A 21,181-nucleotide genomic window follows, 5' to 3' on the forward strand; every position below is an offset into this window, starting at 1 on the left:
GATGTTTGTTTCACTTTCGTTGACAAGGGATCCCAAGCATCTGCATTTAGTTAACAAGAGTGTTCGATTTTAGTTGAGTAAATTTGTAATATAAAAATAAGACACGTTACAGTGATAACTTTCATCCTCCACAAAGGTATATCCTTAAAAGTTAAAATTAGGGATTATATAGCTTCTGAAATTCCGCTCACGTAACTACCTTTGTGAGGAGCTCAATACACACAGACAAGATTTAAATAAGCAAAACACGTTAACTGGCAAATCTATTAAACAACAATTAAATTGTCGAAGTGTCTAAATTATTCTTTCCATTCCCCTAGTTAATCAGCTGGGGTTTGCTTGGAAGAGGTTTTAGGGAATGGAAAAAATAAGACGGAATTTAATACGCAGGAAACAATGGTGCCCATTGATCAATAATACAATAATTAAAAAATTAATGTATGTGGTGGGTTACCCTCATGGTTAGGCTATTCCTATTTAACTTACTGCATCTTGAAAATAATAGTGATTGTAGATCAATAATATAAGAATAAAGTTAGAGTAGTGCTATACTTAACATCTACTTGTATTATCATTTGTATCATCTCTCTTATAGAGGTAGGATCTGCTAACGCATGTGGATCTCATCTCTATTAGAGAGATGATACAACTAAATGATAAGAATAACATTTTTGATAAAGTTAACTTCTTTTTTCCTTATTATTAAAAATTTAATATGTAGAAAAAATATTACTTGCGCCATGTAAGTAAGTACAACATTGATAAACGTTTTGGAGCTTTATACGGATTAATTAGTTATGGAATAACAGAAGTAAGCATCATCGATGACGCTTTATCATAGTGACAGAAAGGGATTCGTTCCCACCGATCCCTTTCCTTTCTAACGTTTAACAATGATCCCTTTCATTTCTAACATTTACTAATTTAACTTATTAACGCTATCATTTGTTCAAAAAAAAAAAAAAAAAAATAGAAGCAAGCATCTTACGGCTCCCAAAAATTCATATAAATCAGTACTCTACTCTTTTGTTAGAGACTTATAGTCTCTCTCCCACGGCATCATCAGCATTCTTTAGGCCTTTCAATCTCTCTTTCAACACCTCACTTAATTGCTTTCACTTGGGATTTTTTGTGTGGCTCTGTAAGCTGTTTCTCAGTTCACCGTTGATCAGGAGATCGATCGGAGACCTCATCGAACTCATAGTCCTTTACTTGTTTGTATTCTTTGCAAATCTTGCACCGTAAACCCTAAAAGTCTAAACCCAAAACAAGTCCTTTATGGATTATTCTGTATCTTTAGTCTTTATAAATACCAACGCGAAGAGAGTTTATACAATTTCATAAGTTATATTTTCAGCGCTAATGGAGTGTATACCATTAGCTAGGTGGAGGGGATCATTAACAGAATAATTAAAGGCGTTGTTAATCAAATTTAATCCAACTTTTCCCCCCATAATGACAAAAGGGTTGAACAGATTGTTTAGCTTTCCGACTAAACGTACCGATACGTGCTCCTCACCATCGCTGGAGTCTGGTACAGTTCCAGAAGCAGTTACCTTCTCATAACCAAGTTCCGTAAGAGGTTAGTAATATCAATACGGCAAGAAACACTTACTTCAAAAGAAACCTTTAATTTTTAATTGACGAAATATTATCAACATGCAGAACATATAGAAAAAAACAGGAATATTGTATCTTCGACAACAATATTTTCTCCCCAACAGTAGTTTTTGAGCTGATGACTTATTTTGTTATGTATAAGGGTAATGCTTGGTGGATCATTTTTTTAAACTAAATTTGTAAACCATGTGATGTGACACCAATAGAAAATAAACACATTTATCAACACTAATGATCCAATCATAAATAGCCACGTTATATGATTCAAAATATAATTTAAATAGATGATCTTCCTGACATTATCCTTACCCTATATGCAAACTCTAGCGATCAAGAAAAACACTTTTCCTTGCTTGTCAAATAATTTTAGAATTGTTACCCAAAAAAAAAAGAAATTAGAACAAGGACGGTTGCTTTTTTCTTTTGGGATTTTCGAACTTTAATCATTCAAGAAGATTAAAATAAATAAAATAAACCTGATATTAGATTGTATATCGATTTTAGTTCCTTAATGTGTACTTAATTCAAATTATATTATATTTTTGTTTTATTATTTAATAGATATCTTATTTAATGTCATTACATTAAATTTTAAATTTATTATTATACACATTTTAATTCATTAATTTTATTTAACTTCCTCTAATTAGTGTACCTAAACATCCGTATCAAAATATATTTTACTAATTTAGTGTACCGAAATGTCCGTACCTAAATGTATTGTAGTACATTAGTGGCACATAACAAAATATGCAAAAACATAAGTGTACCGAAAAATCTCTACGAAAATATTTTCTTATATAAGATACTCACCATAATGAGAATTAAAATTTATAATATTTTCATAAAATTTAATTTATGAACACCATAAAATTGTAAATAAAAAAGAGAGACATTGAATACATATGTTGACATTTAATAGAGTCTAGGAACTCAAATCAATTTTTAATCTTGTATAAGATATTTTTCTAATAAACTTCCTCTTATTTAGAGATTAAAATCTAGTTTTCTATTTTCCTTTTTCTTTTGGAAATTTACTGTTTAACAACTGCTTATTATGCTTAGTGATGAATATCATCTTAACCCGAAAATATAACATTAAATATAAATTCAAAAGTGAAATTAAGGAGAGACTATCATCCATTTTATCAAAAGGTCCTTTTCACGTGGGAATCAAATAGCATTCATGGAAGAAACGACCTAGTTTGTGGCACAGACTCTTCTAAGCTGATCTCTCCATTCCACCAATTTTTTTCTTTTCAATTTTTTTTTTGTAAAATTTGTTGATAATAACAAGTATAAAGTATGTTTGAAAATGACTACCTAATTAATTTCCCCCCGTTACTGTTCCTTTCTCTATTTCTCCAGCTATATATATTGAACTCTTTCAACGAACTCTTCTCATAAGTTCTTCTTGGTTACAACTAGCTACTTCTTTTCTCCAACTCCATTAATTACCCTTGAAGTAAGTTCTTGCAAGAGTTTATTCTTTCTTTGCAAGTTAAATATATATAGATATATAATAAAAAATTAGATACAAAATATATGTATGTACACTCTATATGTGTGTGTATATATATATTATTTATATGTGTTCTGAAATCCCGTACTATATATGTTTAGACTAGCTCTTTGCTCTCCAGCTAAAATAAAATGTTTCAATAGTTTCACCACGTTAATTAGTTTATTTTTCCTCGATCGTTCTATCTTTCATTTCATTTGTCCTGCACCGGTAAATAGAGTATATTTAAAACACGAGAAGACTGTGTACTTTTCATACATATGATATGATACATATTTATACATATGTACACTATAGTTGGTCATTGTTAATTCTTCATGGTCTGATATATATTCATTACTGTTTTGCAGAATAAGCCTTCAATGGCCACTGTGGATTCAATCAACTTCACTAATAATGAGGCTGCGCTAAAGGTTAGTAGTCTACAGTATCAAGAGGAAAAGATTGTTTCAAAAATAAGTGGCACTAATTATCAAGAGGAATTAATCAATGGGACCAGAAAATATAAATAGTCTGTATAGCTTAGTCCAAACTTTACATGCCCCACTTCTAAGTTCTAATCAATTGGCCACTAATTACTGAGTAGAGGGTTTCCTACAATTGTTTCCTACATGATGGTGTAGCAAAGACTTACATGATGGTTACACTGCCACTGTGGCTTCCTATTCCAATGATTGAACGGCATGTGTAAGTTCTTTTTTCTTCACATGGTTTTGTATCATTGGCACGAGACGCCACAATAGTAGTGTATTGTTATGTAGGTTGCTCTCGATGGTGCAGGGCTTACAATTGTTGTCTTTTTATTTTATATCTTTTACTGGCATCGGTTTCTCATAATTTTTTTAACTTGTGACTTCTTTTTCATCCCTTAAAAAACTAGCAGCAGGTGAGAGAAAACGATAGAGGGACTGGAGCACCAGAAGCTGTGAAAATAAACTTCTATGAAATTGAACATAAGGTGGCAACTTCCAAAAGTAAGGCATCCCTTATTAGAAAGAGCACAGGAGGGTGGAAATTTGCAAGCCTCTTACTAGGTTTGAAGATAATCGATCACTTTTTATTTCCATTAACACATATATAGAGTTAATAATCAAATCTGTTTCTTATTGGTCTTATTTTGTGCAGCGAATCAAGCCCTAGCAACACTAGCTTTTTTTGGTGTTGGAGTGAACTTGGTTTTGTTTTTAACCAGAGTTCTTGATCAGGAGAATGCCGAAGCAGCCAACAGTGTTAGCAAGTGGACTGGAACTGTTTATTTGTGCTCCCTAGTTGGTGCCTTTCTCAGTGACTCCTATTGGGGTCGTTACTTAACATGCACCATCTTCCAGCTCATCTTTGTACTGGTAATTATCAATGATAATTTTCTTTTATTCTCGAGTATAGTACTGCGGTTATGTGCACTTTTTGATACTCCGACCCATATAATAAGGTTGATATTGTCGATACTTTGACCACTTATAGTTGTATATATGGTTGCTAATAATATATGTCATCAATAAACATTACTGCACCTGAAAATTGCAGTAAACCTTAACTAAGAAGGTTCTATGTGTGTGTGTGTTTTGTTTTCATAATTTATAAACATGTGGTTAAGCTGAATGAAATTTTATGTGACTAAAATATCAGGGCTTGGCCTTATTATCTTTGTCATCTTGGCTCTTCTTGTTCCATCCTTCTGGTTGCGGCGATGGAGAAACTATGTGCATGCCAGAATCCTCAGTCGGCGTCGTGATATTTTACTTGTCCATATACTTGGTTGCATTTGGATATGGCGGGTACCAACCTACCATAGCAACCTTTGGATCAGACCAGTTTGATGAGGCAAATCCTGAAGAGAGAGCTTCAAAATCAGTTTTCTTTTGCTATTTCTACTTTGCACTCAATGTTGGGTCTCTTTTCTCAAACACCATATTGGTCTATTATGAGGATACTGGCAAATGGACTCTAGGGTTTGTGGTGTCACTGGGGTCTGCTGTCATAGCCCTACTGTCCTTTTTGTTAGGTACACCAAGGTATAGGTACATAAAACCATGTGGCAACCCTTTGCCGCGTGTCGCTCAGGTATTCGTTGCTGCAGCTCGAAAATGGAATATTGTTCCAGCTAACTCAGGTGACCTGTACGAGGTGGAAGGACCAGAATCTGCAATCAAAGGGAGCCGAAAGATTTATCACAGTGATGAAATTGAGTAGGTATCAAACCTTTATCTCTACAAATTATATATATAGACTTCTAATAAAAATCATAACTGGGGAGACGCTACACAAATAATTACGGGGCACCAACCCATTTTTCACATGCAGCATATTGTCGATTTAGTGTGCCCCCAATTCTCTTTTGATTAAAATTTGTAACAATTTATATTTGTGCATATTTCCCTAATAATATATACATATCGTCCACAAGTAGAGATACGGGCAATTGGTGATTTAGAGAACTCAATGATATTGTCAGGTATTTGGACAAGGCGGCAACAATAACAGAAGATGATCTTTCTGGCCCCAAGAATCCATGGAGGCTTTGTACTGTGACTCAAGTTGAAGAAGCCAAATGCGTACTTAAAATGTTACCCATTTGGCTTTGCACTATAATCTACTCGGTGGTCTTCACACAAATGGCCTCCCTCTTTGTAGAGCAAGGGGACGTGATGAAATCCAACTTTGGAGATTTTCATCTCCCAGCCGCTAGCATGTCTGCTTTTGACATATGCAGTGTTCTCATTTGCACCGGAATTTATCGCCAACTTCTCGTGCCGCTTGCCAGAAAAATAAATGGAAACCCAAAAGGTTTATCTGAGCTAAAAAGAATGGGGATAGGTCTAATTATTGGAATGTTATCGATGATTGCAGCCGGTGTCACAGAGATTGCAAGGCTCAAATATGTGCAGCCTCATGAGAAGATAAGCACTCTGAGCATATTTTGGCAAATTCCACAGTACGTTCTTGTTGGTGCTTCAGAAGTTTTTATGTATGTTGGTCAACTGGAGTTCTTCAATGGTCAAGCCCCAGATGGGATAAAAAGCTTTGGAAGTTCACTGTGCATGGCTTCAATATCTCTTGGGAATTATGTGAGTAGCATGCTGGTTTACATGGTGATGGGGATCACAGCTAAAGGCAAAAGCCCTGGTTGGATCCCAGATGATCTGAATACAGGTCACATGGACAGGTTTTACTTCCTAATTGCTGCCTTAACGGCTTTCGATTTTGTAATTTATGTGTTTTGTGCTAAGTGGTACAAGGGCATTGACTTTGAGGTCACTAAAATGGAAATTCAGATCATGGAAAATCAAGAAGATGTGGGGATCGGAAGAGTTTAGACCTTAATGAGCAAGCCGATGAGATGAATTTGGCATAAGTTCTTAGAATAAGCTTATATATAGCAGAAGATCAGAAAGCATGACCTCTGTTAGCCTCCAATAGATTCGGAATGAGGGATGATGGCTTTCCTAACTTGGTTTTAATCTTGTTTAATTAAGTTGGCAGTTTTGGTTTGCAATATTGTAAGTTTGGAATATATATTTTGGAATAAACTGTCAAGTGAATGCTTTTGAATTTCGACTCTTGAATGATTGCAGCTTTGGATCCTCTTCTTCTTGTAGCATATGGAAAATGATTGACCATGGATCCATAAAAATTATTCTTCATAACGAAAAATTCTTAAGTGTTCAAGACTAGTTACATACAAAGATTGTCACACAATTACAAAAAATCAGTGACATATATTTTTTCCTTCATAACTAGTAAAGTAACTAAACCAGAAATCTTAATACAAAATAGTAATTTAACCTTTATTTTTGTCAACAGAAGTAATTTAACCTTGAGGAGTCTACAGTTGCATTATTAAGTGGGCGCTACATGCAGTCTGGAAATGACCAAACCCCCAATATGAATAAGACCTCAACTCATAGCTAGATAGAGTCACATCCTGTCTTACCAAAAGTTGAGCCTTCATGGGTTGGAATCAACCACACGTGGAACCTGAAAAACCCACAAAAAAACAGACATTTGATATTGCTGCCTTCTCCCATATTTGTCTGTGTTTTCACATCAAGTGTGAAGTAGTGGGAACTATTCAACTGTACATTTTTGAAAGGATGATAATGGTTTAATCGAGTCAAATTACACATTAAACTTGATCGGTGGTCTAACCTTACCTTCTAAATCTGCACATAAAGCTTTGTTGTCAGTCTACAATAGTAGGTTTACAAAGATGATGATGATGTTGTTCTACTGTAACAGCCGTTCCAGAATTTACGGAACAGAATGGTATTTTCATATTTTCATTTTGGTTGGATTTTATTTGTTTAAAATATTACTTTTAGGTGTTAAATGGTATGCCCAAGGACCCACCCCTGATTTTGGTCCCCCGGCTCTCCCTTGTCTTTGGATGCCACGTGGCATCCCTCTCCCTCACTTTCCTCCCTTCCTCTCACCTCCCCCGAGCTCTCTCTCTCTCTCGCAGACCCCTCCCTCTCACTCTTCTCTCCTCCCAGAGGACCAACCCATAGACACACCCACACACCCATACCTGCAAATGAACGACGGTGCCACCACCATCACCACCGTGACAGACCATTCTCTCTCTCTTCACAGTGGCATTACCATTGTTCAAAGAATCATTCGGCGAGTTCTCGCCGCTTTTGTTGTAGGTAAGTTAAAATTCTCTTAATCGAGTTTAGAGTCGCGTTCGAGATGTGTTGAGGAGTTTTTGTGGATTGTGGATGCAGTTGCAGCGCTGTGGAGAATTGCCCAGATTCCGGTGAAGAACCCGACGACTTTCGAGCCGTTTTCCGGCGAGACTCTACCATGGCTGAGGAAACCAATGGTACTACTTGAATCCTTATTCTTCGACCTTCATTTTGATATATTGAGTGGTTAGTTTTAATTAAGTTTTAACGATGATTGGAGCTTGAGAAGCTCCGGCTTTCTCTCTTGTGGTTTTCAGTGACCATGACTGAAAATCGGTCCAACTCAGTTGTTGAGCCAATGATCCGTAACCCAAACCTAAATCTGAATTTAGGCCCAAAACCATTTTGCCTTAGGCCTAAACCAGTGTCCATTTAACCCTAAACCCAACCTAGATCTAAACCTGGGCCCAGGCCCGTTGGCCTAGCCAAATCTTTTTACCCTAGAACCCTTTTGACCTAGACCTTGGGCCGTGCAAAATTAAGGCCCTCGGGCCACTCAGCCAAACCGAAAACCCTTTAAGGCCTGTGGACCAGCCTTTGACCCGACCTGGTTGAAATGTTCCAAGGAATATTCTAGTGTTGATTTTTTGTTGACTTTTTTGAAATTTATCCAAAACCCTTCTTAGGAATATTCTTTAGAACATTCCTGGAATATTCCTGTGTTGACTTTTCGAAATTTACCCGGGACCCTTCTTAAGGTGATTCGACGTTTTAAATCCGCTTTTGACGTCCGTTTTCCCAAATTCAATCATTTGAATAGATTTTTATTAATTGGACCCTTTATGTGCTTATGGGCAATTATTGTGGCGTCTGTGAGTGGATCCCTTTCTAAAATGCATGTTGTAATAGTAGAAATGCATACATGAAAAACATGATTTAATGGTAACGTTTTATAAGCAAATTGGATTTACATTATATGATTATCATGCTTTACTGCAAATATTTTGGAATACCATACTTTATCGAACTATTGTTCTTTGTAGTATATATGATGGATGACTATATACTATTTTTGAACATGTTTTTACACTTCTTTATAGTGTATATGATGGATGACTATATACTATGAAGATGTTATTGAGATATATGTACTTATGTTAGAAAGATTATATTCAATGTTTTGTGCATATCTAGTGATCACTGTTCTGGCTTTGGGCCAAGGGAGATATATGTAGATGGCTTCGGGCCGAGGGAGATATATGTAGATGGCTTCGTGCCGAGAGATATATGCACTGGCTTTGGGCCGAGAAATATAGTGCCTACGGGCGATTTGATACCACTACTTAGCACACTATATATAATGTATGTTTTATGAAGGTTTTATGGCATGCTAGGGTTTTCGGAAAACCTATTACATATTATGCTATTGAGTTTCCATAAAACTTTGGGGTTTAGTATGTTGAGTAACCGTTTCAGTATTATTTATATATGACTTGGTCCACTCATGTTTGTTTTGCGCCTCCTCAGGACTTAGAATCGAGGCGTATAATCCCGGCGTCAAGGCACTTCTGCATCAGCATCTTCGAGTCTTCTCTATGTAGGACCCACTCCTTTGTTCATGCAATTTTATATAATTTATTTTCTAGTATATAGAATTAGTTGTATGCTCTGGACACGTTCCTCAATTGCATATTAATTACATTTAAACTTATAAGTATTGTTTATATTTATTATTTCTCATGCATCCTAATATGGCTTCGTCACCTTCGGGTGTCGGCCAACATGTATCTACCCTGATGTTCGGGGAATATCAAGATCGGATGTGTCATCTACAATCACATATCCTTATATTTTCTTATGATCTATAACAATTACAAAATGAATGGCTTGCATTTGCATAGGTGATCAATAATTGCATGTGTATAGTTTTCTTCTACTTCTTGTTATTTTAAGATTGTTCTAAAAGTAAATAAAAAATTTTACACTAGTTTTACCAAAAAAAAAAAAAAAAAAATTACGCTAGAATAGAATGCATGCATTTTCAATTTTCCCACCTTTTCAAAGTAGTATTTGACATAAGAAAAATGTTAATGAGATTCTTTCAAAAGTGAGACTCTCTTCATAGATTCCTAGCTATCTCATTTTTTTGACACAATGTTTTATAATATTTGCACGATAATTGACGTTAAAGTGTGAATAAAGAAAATCTTAAGGTATCACACACCAACTTTGTGAATGGCTCTCATAGTGTGTGTACACATATCATTAATATGTCAGTTAACAATGTGTAAGACACTGGTAATTTCTCTCATTTATAGGAAATGTTTAGACTTTCGTTCTCGTCACAGCTTGAATATTTCTGGGAGGAAATGAATAGCATTCAACTCCTGTACTCCCATCATTTTCTATCAGAGATAAAAATAATTTTAGCTAGAAATTCGAGAAACTAATAATAATAGTAAGTCATTGATAAGTTTAGGAACATATTATGTTAGCTACAATAGATGGGGCAGTGCTATAAAGGGACTAGAATAGTTCCAGGTTTACCCTGACATTTTTTTTCATAGAGAAATCTTGAAGTTATTATTTTGATTTTCAAAGATTTTTTTAAGGGATTAGAGCCACAACAAGAGGGAGAGAGAGGAATTAGGTGAGAGAGTTGGCTTCTGTAAACTACATTGCAAAATATAAAGTTGGTACAAGGGAAAAGAAAGATGATAGAGAGAAAACTAGAAAGATTGTATTGATTGAATGGATAAAATGTATACAAAATGAACTTAATGAAATACTAGCTATACAATCCCTTATATAGCCATATATTCCAATTACAATAATACCCTTCTAACTATATTTCTGTTATATCAGTTATTACCCCCCCCTCAAACTAAACTTGGAGTATCCAAGTGAAGTTTGAGCTAGCCAGGTATTTGAGACTGATCTGGAGTTGTTGACACTAAGGCACTGTGACTGGACCCTTTTTGGAACCTTGGATTTGCTGCAAACTGGTGACGTGCATCTTGAATTACAAACTCATCCATTGGTGGTAAGTCTTCAAGCTTTGTGAAGGTGACAATTACTCTGATAGTAGGAACCACTGGGATAGCAACCTTGACTGGAAATGTACCCATTGGAAGCTTAGTTGTAAGCAGCTCCCTCAAACGACGAATTGCCTTAACCTTGTTTGCTAAAATATCAAGGAATGGCAACAGTTCCTCGGTTTGTAATGGAAAGCTTGGGGAAAGCCAGAGGATTGGCCTTAATCCTTTCTTATACTCATTCTCCTTGCGAGCATCATGGTGATGATTCCTGTTATCAGAACTTGTGGAAGAAGATGACCAAACTGAACCCTGTATCATCCTTTCAAACAAACATATTGCAGATACAATCTCTCCATCCAAAAAACCAACATTCCTCTGCCTCTCATAGGATCTTCACAAAGGAGTTGTAGCACACCCTCATGCCGGTTATAACAATTTCTCGCGGGTTTACCCTTCGTGGGATTTACCGTCAACAATCTCATTCAACTTGGCTTCGGCCTTTAATATTTACAAAAAAACAGAAAATTAACAAACTATAGTGTGGCATCGGCCTGAACTATAGCACCACGGGATCGCCCTTTGTGGATTTTACCAAAAACAACTTCTTTGAACAATGGCATCGGCCTTCACAATTTCAACAATTTCAACAACTGAAAATCAATATCTATGTAGGATTACCCTTCGTGGGATTTACCTACTCAAAACATGGGATTACCCTTCGTGGGATTTACCATTAACAACTTCTTCTAACTTCATCGAATAACCGGACTTACTGTAGATTCATGCTAACAACTGAGCTGGTTAGACTTGACATTATAGGCTGAGATAAGGGAAAATTACTGCACAAAACTCCTAACAGAGTTGCAGAAAATTAGTGAAGTAGAGAGACAAGAATCGGATACTGCAAAATTTGTTGAGTAATTCTACAATGAACACCCTAAAGATACAACCAGCAATCCTACTCGCACGAACACCAAGCGATGCTGCAGTTACCAGTCCTAGACCACCTTCTGACCGTTCACCCCAGTTTTATGATGAAGTCAACATGCAGCATTCTACTAACAATGTGTCACCGCCCATTTCACCAAACATATCAAGATTTGCAGAAAAATCAAATCCCATAAAATTGCAGCATATCAGTGAGAGAGAAAGAACTAGACACCATACACATTGCACAATCCAGCAATGACCAATATTCTTGAATCCAAATACCCCAAATATCACAAATACTGATCCCAGAGAAGATTCACAAGAAAGATGAACAACATAGTGAACATTCTCTTACTGAAACATTTAATCAAACAGGTTATATGCACTGTGAAAACCAGAAATCAAGAACCTGATAAGAACTTCAAGCTTGACCCACTTTCATTCTTCAAGATTTCATCTTTGTCGTCTCCAATGGCGACTTACTTGTCTTCTTCACTATCCCTTTTTCTCTCTCTCTCTCTCGTGTTAATGGACAATCATTCCCTTGTGCCGTGCGGTTTCCACTTCAAACCCACCGATCAAGAACTCATCCGTTGCTTCCTCCGCAACTTTCTGATGGACAGACAGCCGCTACTGCTGCCGCCATACAACACCATCATACACGAGTGCAATCTCTTTGGCAACAGATCCGAACCCTCTGAGATATGGGAAGCCTATGAAGGAGGAGCTCAGCGCACCGATCAAGCCTTGTATTTCTTCTCCGAACTCAAGAAATTAAACCCCATGGGTTCCCACATTGATCGAAAGATTGGAAGCGGAGGTACTTGGAATATTGGCAAGGCAGTTGCCACATGGGTTAATGGGACAGACGGAAACCCTTCGCCCATTGGACTAAAGAGAACCTTCTGCTACAAGAATGAAGGCTCGGAGGACAACGGCAGATGGTTACTTGACGACTTCCTGTTGTGAAATGGTGAGTCTCTGCTAGTTTGTGGAGATGAGAGCACCGTTTGGAGGCCTGATCGGTTCTAACCCCAGTGCTAACGGATCCCAGCCCAAACATGGCGTCGACGGAGCAGTTGGTACTCGAACTCAGCAACCCCCAACTTCGTGAAAACGCGCTCACTGAACTCTCCAAGAAGAGAGAATTATTTCAAGACTTGGCAACAATCACGATCCCAACAATCGGACAAAAAACAACTCAAGAACAATTGCGGAAGCACCGAAAATCGAATAGAAATTTGAAGAGAAACTAAACTAGGGGAAAAGAAAATTGTAACTACTACGAAGAAGAGAAACCACCAGAATCCATGGCGTGAGCCTGGTGGCTCTGATACCATGTAAACTACATTGCAAAATATAAAGTTGGTACAAGGGAAAAGAAAGATGATAGAGAGAAAACTAGAAAGATTGTATTGATTGAATGGATAAAATGTATACAAAATGAACTTAATGAAATACTAGCTATACAATCCCTTATATAGCCATATATTCCAATTACAATAATACCCTTCTAACTATATTTCTGTTATATCAGTTATTACTCCTAGAGTTTAATCTTTTTTCAATGGTACTATTGGTTGTTAACAAGCTTGAGTTATGCTTTCATCCATGTGCTATTTATTTCTCTTGCTAGCCTTTCTATTAGGTCATTTTTTCGCCAATTAACACGGTGCCCAACTGATCAGAACGTACTAATAAAATGGAGCGAAATTAAAAAATCATCACCATTGTCACCGAGGAAACAAACATCATAATTGGACCAAAAATCTAGAGCGGCAAAATAGCGGCTGAGACGATCACCAAACAATGAATGAGACGATAATCAGACGATGGATGAGAGATGGATTCGTGAGCGTGAGAGAGGGATTGAGCGTGTTGCAGCGGTTTATGAGCTGGGTTGTTGGCAGTGTTGCAATGTTTCTTTATTTTTTTTATTTTTTTAAACATTTGTGAGAGGCCCCTCCTAACCTAAATTTCTGGCTTCGCCACTAAGATGACTGATCCCAAGAATTAACTTTAAGATTATCCTCTAAGTTTGTCATTCCGTTCGAGTTCTTCCAATTGTCTGAAGATTGTCGAACTAAAAATGGGCCGAAAGAGCCAACAATACTTCCCACTGAAAACAAGTAATAAAATTGTCATTTTAATGTTGCATTGGAAACAATGGGTAGTCGGATCAACTTTTGCATGGAAACGACTTTCCTACAACATGTTGCATGCAAATTCACGTGGGAAGCGAAAAAGAGAGGAATTTGTCTCTGTCTTCATGTTACTGGCCCAACCCGCCACTTAAGACTACATATTAGTGGTATTCATTTTTATTTGTAAGTGAGAGATTTTAGATTCAATTTTCGCTAAAAATAAATTCGAACCACGTTATTGCGGTTTAGCCCACTCTCTCCCTTATAGCACTTCCATCCGTATCAAATCCCCTAGGGCATAGTGGAGTAAATCCCCGCCCTTCCTCTAAAACTCCTCCACCCCATTCCAATCCACTGGGTTTGGGGGAGCCTAGTTGTTCACATAGGCTTAAAATCAACTAGCCTAACCCTTAGGCTATGTGATGCAAGATCAAAGTTCTAAAAAACGTTAGACGTTAGTCGGGCAGCAGGCTAGCGACTAACGCTTAGGCGGTCTCATCATTCAGGAAGATTCGGATTTCCAACGATCACATGATAACGTCACACGAGGCGCACGTGACTCTCTATCACCGTCTCACACATGACACTGATGACAGACAGGCGACAGTCACAAATTATTAACGGAATTTAAATTGCAATTTCGAGTCCGCCTTTCCCCTCTTTCGCGAACCCTAGACGGTTCAATTGAATCTCCCTCTCCCTCTCTTTCTCTCTCTAACTTTCTCTCTCCTAGGGTTCCGTTTTCTGGAATTCTCTCGCCGTTTCGTGCTCGGACGCCGGTGCTCTCTGTGAGCTATAATGGAGTTCGGAGGAGGTGGCCGGAAGAGAGGCAGGCCGGAAGCTGCGCACTTTAATGGGAATGGCGGCTTCAAGAAATCCAAGCCAGGTTTGGCTTCCCATTGCTTTCAAGCTTCAACCTTTCTTCCATGTATTTTCATATTTTTGTACCTTGCCGATATGTATATGCGTATGTGTGCATGTGTGTATGTTGTAAGCATTGAAATCTAGGGTTTGGTATGTGCTTGTTCTGATTCTGTGCATTTAGCTTTTCTTGATACTCGATTTCGATAGTTCAGAAGGTTCATTAAGTGTTAAATTAAGTTAAGAAAGCTTCCTGCTTGATAAGAATGACGGAAAAGTATTTAAAGAACGTTGAATTTTGCGGTCAAGTTTAAAAATACCGGTTTTCTAGTTCATTTGAGCTTGTGGGGCATTCGAAGAGCGAAATTTGGTTTTTTGTTGCTATGTCATATGGACATTCATATTGGGTTGCCTATCATGATGTTTCTTCAAAAGAGTGCTCTTTAATGTCTTAAAAAAATTGTTTGCTTGGTGGGTTGAATGTAATTGGAAGTTGGTTATTGAGTGTTTGCAGGATTTGTTATCTTCGTTTTTTCAAAATAGGGCTTTAGGTGTAGTATAGTTTGGTAAAAGACTCCCTTTAAACAATATGTTTAAAGTACGGAATTTTCTCTGTGAGATGCACATTATTATCATGTAGTACCACATGAAATTGTTTAAATGCACTAGCTATTGTTATCAAGTTGTAAACCACTTATAGTTTGTCTTGTTGGTTTGGTTTTACATGAGCTATCTGTTATCTCATTTTGGTGCTGTTTTTCAAGTAAGAGGGAATCCACTGTTTTAAATATTATTTGCTAATGACTGGCGAGGAGAGAAGGAGATGGAGTATCCCATGTTCTCTTCACTTTCCTCTAAGAATCGAAGCATCAACATTTTGCGTAAAAGTTATAGATTGAAAACCATAATTTTAATTATCATTTTGTTTCCTCTTTTTTGGTTTAAAAAGTACAGGGTTTACTTTCTTCTCAAAAAAAAAGTACAGGGTTTAGAGGTCTGTTTTGTTCAACAGCAAAATGGGGTTTGTTCTTACGCTATGATTCTTCAATGGTAACATGAATACGTGATGATGAATATTGTTAAAGTTTTGAAGATTAATAATCCACTGTAAGTGTAACTGAGGGAAATTAATTAATGTTCTGCAACAGAAATGGAGTCCTTTCAACCTGGTATAGGAAGCAAATCGAAGCCATGCACAAAGTTTTTCAGGTTCTAATCTTAACTTATCTAAAATGAATGGCCTAAGTGTAATATGCATATTGACAAGTTTAAGAAAAAGTTTGTTCTTCAATTTTTGCGAGTAATTTGGACTAATGAAATGGCCCGTCAAAGCTTTGGTAAAGGTTGAATCATCTGTTCTAATCATGCTAACAAAGACTGAACAGATATCATTGAATGACTACAGTTTGATTAAGTACTTACTGTATACTATCTATTTTATCACAGTTGTATGGGATGCAGAAGTTGTCCTTCATACCATGGTTTTCTTCAGTTTCTTTCTTGCATTTGAAATCAAAGTGATTTAGGCTACAGAACTGGTCGCTAAGTTTTGAAGCAGGTTTTTTTTATGTTCGGACTATGCAAAAAGTAAGATGAATTAAGAATTTTGATGAGGTCAAGTCATGTTTTCTTTCGAAACTGTGTGGGACTTCGTGTGCATTTCGCTAAACTCCGGGGGATATGTAACTTCTGTTTAAATTGTGACTGTTCATTGATCTTTTTCAAAAAGTTCAAATGTTTTTCCGTTAATATTTCTTGATCTCTTTCAAGGTTTGTATAGGGTGAGGTCTGAGTTATGGTGGCGATTTAATATTATAAAACAATGCTTTATTGTGAATTGTCATACATTTCCAACCTCAGACTTTTTCAGCAGTGATTTTGAGCTCTGGTAGACCTTTAAGATAGTGTTATGCAGTTTTAGTATGTTATTATTTTCATTTCGGTATCAGGTAAGGGTGGTAGTGATGTAATTGGATAGTAGAAGATTGGCTTTGCATCACCTGTGAAAAGAACACTATTCCATTGCTAATAAAACATGGTTGCCTGATATATAGTTGACTAAAGTTAAAAATTCCACTTAGTTTCACAACTTCTAGGATTTTGATACATTTCTAAGAAAACCATATGTTTTCCCTCGTTAGGCAGTGATTCTCATGAAGAATCCATTCTTGGTTTCTTGTATCTTTTTTCCTATATTTTCTATAACACAACCTTTTCCAACTAAAGCTTACGGAAGATATTTTCTCATAAGCCCATTTCTGATATATAGTTACTAGTTAGTCATATTCTGTGACATTTTGTCATTTTCTGTCATATTTGGGCTCAGAAGTTTTTGTTTTATTTATATGCAGCACTTCCGGGTGCCCTTTTGGTGAAGGATGTCACTTTTTGCATTATGTTCCTGGTGGCATCAAAGCGGTGTCTCAGATGACTGGTAGCAATCCAACCCATCCTCCTCCTCCTAGAAATTCAGCAGCCCCACCATCATTTCCAGATGGTTCGTCTCCTCCAGCTGTCAAGACACGATTGTGTAATAAGTACAACACGGTTGAAGGTTGCAAGTTTGGGGATAAATGCCATTTTGCCCATGGTGATTGGGAGCTTGGTAGGCCCACTGCTCAATCCTACGAAGATCCTCGTGCAGGGGCCGGATTTCCAGGCAGGATGGGAGGTCGGATGGAGTCTGCCCCGCCAGCACATGGAGCTGTAGCAAGTTTTGGGGCCACAGCCACGGCTAAGATTAGTGTTGATGCTTCGCTTGCAGGAGCCATTATTGGGAAAAACGGTGTACACTCAAAGCAAATTTGTCGTGTGACTGGTGCAAAGCTTTCCATAAGAGAGCATGAGACAGATCATAAGCTGAGGAACATTGAGCTTGAGGGTACCTTGGACCAGATTAAAGACGCCAGTGCCATGGTTCGTGAGCTCATTGGGAACGTGAGTTCAGGTGCTGGACCTCACAACATGAGGAACCCTGCTATGTCAGCCTCATCTCTGGCAAGCAACTTCAGGACTAAGCTTTGTGAGAACTTTACTAAAGGTACATGCACCTTTGGGGATAGGTGCCACTTTGCACATGGACAAGAAGAGTTGCGCAGGTTGGCGATGTGATTTCTTTCAACTCTTTCTTGTTCTCTACCATTCTGTCGTAGGATACACTTATTACAGCATTAATTTTGTGTTCGTTAAATTTGTTTTCCTTCTAGGGTTTAATATTCGGAAATTTTAGTAGTTTGCCATGTTTCTCTCTACTTAGCCACTCGTCTTTCTTTCGGAATCAAGCTGAGATCTCATGGTTGAACCAATATAGTGAATAGTGATAAGTACAGGCTGCCAGTTAGCATGTGCAGTGGCAAATGCTAATCTTGGCTGCTTGAATGTGTTCATTTTGTTTTGATCAGATTAATGAAAAATGAGATGTTAATTTTGTGCTCACAGATGTTTAGGGTTGTTTCAAGTTTTTCCCTTTCCTTTTTTTTACCTTCTTGTTGTCAAGTGAGCCATTCTCCTAAAACTATAAAACAGTAACTTTCTGTTTTACTAAGAATATTGTTACACCCGCAAAATCATATACTTACAAAATAAATAAATAAATGTTGTTTGAATCAAAATTAATTTACCATAATTTATATAAAGTAGAGTTAAATTATTTGCACACATATATGATAAAACATAAATTAAATATGGTGAGCACAGGTCACTATTTACCAGAAATTATGCAGGAACGTTGAGAATAAGCAGTTTTTTTAAGAACAAAATTAAAAATAAGCGGTTCAAATTTCCGACTTTGATTTGCATCAATGAAAGTTGCAAGGAATGTGAACTATATTGCCTCAATCTCTTCCATTCATATTCCTTTCACACCTCTTGTTCAGAGAAGAACAAACATTTTGGTGATCCTCAGAAAAGAAAGAGATTGCGGCAAATCCTCTTCTGGCAGAGTGCAAGACAATCGACGGATGCATAGCTGTTGAAGAGAGCTTAGTTGTTGAGGTCCATCTCCGGTCAGGGTTTCCGAGAGCAGCTGTTGTTTGAGCAATCTCTCGAACAGGTCCTCACTTCCCCTGATCCGAAATTCTCCAAGGGAGACCTAGCATAGTTCGATTCCACTGTTAATAAATACCGATATTATAAACGCAAATCTAGACAAGGCAAAATGAAGAAAGCAAAAGAAAAGGAAGGTAAGTTACAACTTACGGATCATCAGTGTTCAACCGGAGATATATCCCTTCGGTGAAATCTGCAGCGGAACAACCGGCCTCCTTGTCAGCCTCCTTGTATAGTAACGCAATGTACTGGCATTCATCCAAACACAATGAAGTGGTGCAAAATACAGTTGAGTGTCAAACATTGAAGACAATCAGGTATGTTTGGAACATTTGAGGACAATCAATTTAACATAACTAGATAAGTGGTGCTAAACACGTACGTATGTACCTGGCTTTGTCTTGAGAGTTGACAGTTGGAGAGGTGAGTTGAAAGCTCATATGGTGATTTCATCATCTATCTGTATGCAAGGAATGCGAGCTATGTTTTTCCAATCTTTTCCTTTCCTCTTCTGGTACCTCTTCTTCAAAGAAGGACAATGCCAGATGCCCAGCAAAGAAAGAGATGCCAGAAAACCGTCTTTTGGAAGGATTTCGAGACTCTCGCACCCTAAAATTCGTAGCTCTTGAAGAGAAGTGAGGTGCTCAAGACCCTTTCTGTCCAAAGATTTCAGATTCGATACTGAAGAGATTTTGAGAGTGTGAAGAGTGGCAGGGAGCATCTGTTCCTCGAGCAACGTCTCCAACAGATCCTTGTTTCCTTCAATCCAAAATCGTCGGAGAGAGACAAGTCCTTGCAATCCCCACTCCGCTGAAGGCCTCGGTCTCTCACAATTTTTGATCCAAAATGTTTGTAGGTTGGGAGGCAAACCCCCTTGTGCAAATGACACCAGATTTGGAAGACTTTGTATCCACAAAAATTGAAGGGCGGTGAGGGTGTGCATTCGGTCCGGCAAAAACTTCAAATTATCGCATTCCAAGACGGAAAAGGAAGTCAGGTTGGGAGTGGGCAATCCTCCGTCGGGAAAAGAGACAAGATTTGGGCATATCACAATAGCCAGGGAGTCCAGATGGCCGAGATTTTCATTTGCTCCTCCTTCAACAGAAAAGGATTCCAGATTCTGACAACCCCATATATAAAGGGATGAAAGTTTGGGGAAAATGCCCAACGGGAACGACCTCAGAGAATCACAGCTCTGTACAAGATCCAAAGTCTGAAGGGAAGTCAATTTGGCCATCATCTCACGTGATAGGAATTCTAATTTCCTGCAATCATCTATACGGAGTGATGTCAGCGTGGTTGGCAGACCATTTGTAGGGAACGACAAGAGTGAGGAATGTTGAATAAGAAGAGTATCCAAGATAACTCTAATGATCCCAAGAAGAAGAAAATAGAGCACACTCTTAAAGAAAGCTCACAAAACAAACTAATTAGCAAAGCTTTTCTTATTTAGCTCTAGGCTTTGTTTTTCCTTGGATGATTTACAATGCTTGAGAACTTGGGTATTTATAGCAAACCAAATGATTAAACTAAGATTATTTATTACCACACAAAACACATTAATTGCACCTAATAATTTTTATTCAACCATACCTAACATTGACTAACTTTCCTTGCCTAACTTTGACATTGATTTTCAACACTCCCCCTCAATGTCAGCTCTCATTCTTTGCACTGTGCTGAGCAGACAGCGAAAATTTTCGAGCTTGCCTGTACTTAAACTTTTTGTGAACAAGTCCGCAACTTGATCATTCGTCTTGACTTGTCTCATCTCAATCTCTTCTTGTAGAACCTTTTCTCTGATAAAGTGGTAGTGCACTTCCACATGTTTAGTTCTTGCATGAAAGACTGGATTTTCCGCCAAGCGAATGGCCGATTGGTTATCACAGTACAATGGTACTGGATAATCTACTGGTTGATGTAGATCACTCATCAACTGTACCAGCCATACATTCTCTTGAGCTGCCATTGCTGCTGCTCTATACTCTGCTTCTGTGGTTGACAATGATACCGTCGGCTGTCTCTTGCTACACCAAGATATGGTTCCAGAACCAAGCTTAAACACATACCCAGTTGTTGATCTCCTGGTGTCATGATCTCCTGCATAGTCAGCATCACAGTAACCAACTAACTTGCAGTCTTCACCTTTCTTGTACAAAAGACCATAGTCAATTGTACTCTTCACATATCTCAGTATTCGTCGAACTGCTTCCAAGTGAGGCTTCTTTGGATTTTGCATGTACCGACTCATCACACCAACTGCATAAGAAATGTCAGGTCGAGTCAAGGTTAAGTAGATCAGACTACCTACCAATTGTCGATACATCGTCGCATCTTCCAAATCTTTTCCTTCATGTGCACTCATTTTGACATTTGGCTCCATCGGCGTAGAGA

The 21,181-nt window shown here is 37.6% G+C and overlaps 4 protein-coding genes and 1 long non-coding RNA gene across 5 annotated transcripts in view; 4 read left to right on the top strand and 1 right to left on the bottom strand.

The window, feature by feature from the left end:
- Positions 1–3,027: 3,027 nt before the first annotated feature.
- On the top strand, positions 3,028–6,691 carry LOC137716596 (protein NRT1/ PTR FAMILY 7.1-like). The gene is made up of 6 exons (XM_068456043.2): positions 3,028–3,085; positions 3,493–3,555; positions 4,026–4,176; positions 4,268–4,485; positions 4,769–5,328; positions 5,595–6,691. The coding sequence occupies exons 2-6, from the start codon at positions 3,505–3,507 to the stop codon at positions 6,454–6,456; spliced, it is 1,842 nt and encodes a 613-aa protein (XP_068312144.2). The 5' UTR covers positions 3,028–3,085; positions 3,493–3,504; the 3' UTR covers positions 6,457–6,691.
- An 888-nt stretch (positions 6,692–7,579) lies between these two features.
- On the top strand, positions 7,580–9,484 carry LOC148698297 (uncharacterized). Its single transcript, XR_015960371.1, has 3 exons — positions 7,580–7,788; positions 7,867–7,964; positions 9,295–9,484. It is a non-coding gene; the product is annotated as an uncharacterized LOC148698297 (long non-coding RNA).
- A 2,779-nt stretch (positions 9,485–12,263) lies between these two features.
- On the top strand, positions 12,264–12,704 carry LOC148698298 (NAC transcription factor 32-like). The gene has a single exon (XM_088690422.1). The coding sequence runs from the start codon at positions 12,264–12,266 to the stop codon at positions 12,702–12,704; it is 441 nt and encodes a 146-aa protein (XP_088546548.1).
- Positions 12,705–14,482: 1,778 nt separating this feature from the next.
- Positions 14,483–18,175, top strand: LOC137715558 (zinc finger CCCH domain-containing protein 14). Its single transcript, XM_068454905.2, has 3 exons — positions 14,483–14,765; positions 15,889–15,949; positions 17,092–18,175. Exons 1-3 carry the CDS (start codon positions 14,678–14,680, stop codon positions 17,849–17,851), a joined length of 909 nt encoding a protein of 302 aa, XP_068311006.2. The 5' UTR covers positions 14,483–14,677; the 3' UTR covers positions 17,852–18,175.
- The window catches only part of LOC137716573 (putative disease resistance RPP13-like protein 1), a 13,400-nt gene continuing 9,307 nt past the window's right edge, over positions 17,089–21,181 (bottom strand). The window contains exons 3-4 of the mRNA XM_088691781.1: positions 19,178–20,187; positions 17,089–19,035 (exon numbers count right to left, since the gene is read on the bottom strand). Of these exons, the coding sequence (XP_088547907.1) occupies positions 19,224–20,187 (964 nt within the window). The 3' untranslated portion in view covers positions 17,089–19,035; positions 19,178–19,223. The remainder of the gene's footprint in view (positions 19,036–19,177; positions 20,188–21,181) is intronic.

Source organism: Pyrus communis, chromosome 3 (assembly GCF_041283825.1).
Source record: "Pyrus communis isolate YQ-2024b chromosome 3, ASM4128382v1, whole genome shotgun sequence".
Classification (NCBI taxonomy): domain Eukaryota; kingdom Viridiplantae; phylum Streptophyta; class Magnoliopsida; order Rosales; family Rosaceae; genus Pyrus; species Pyrus communis.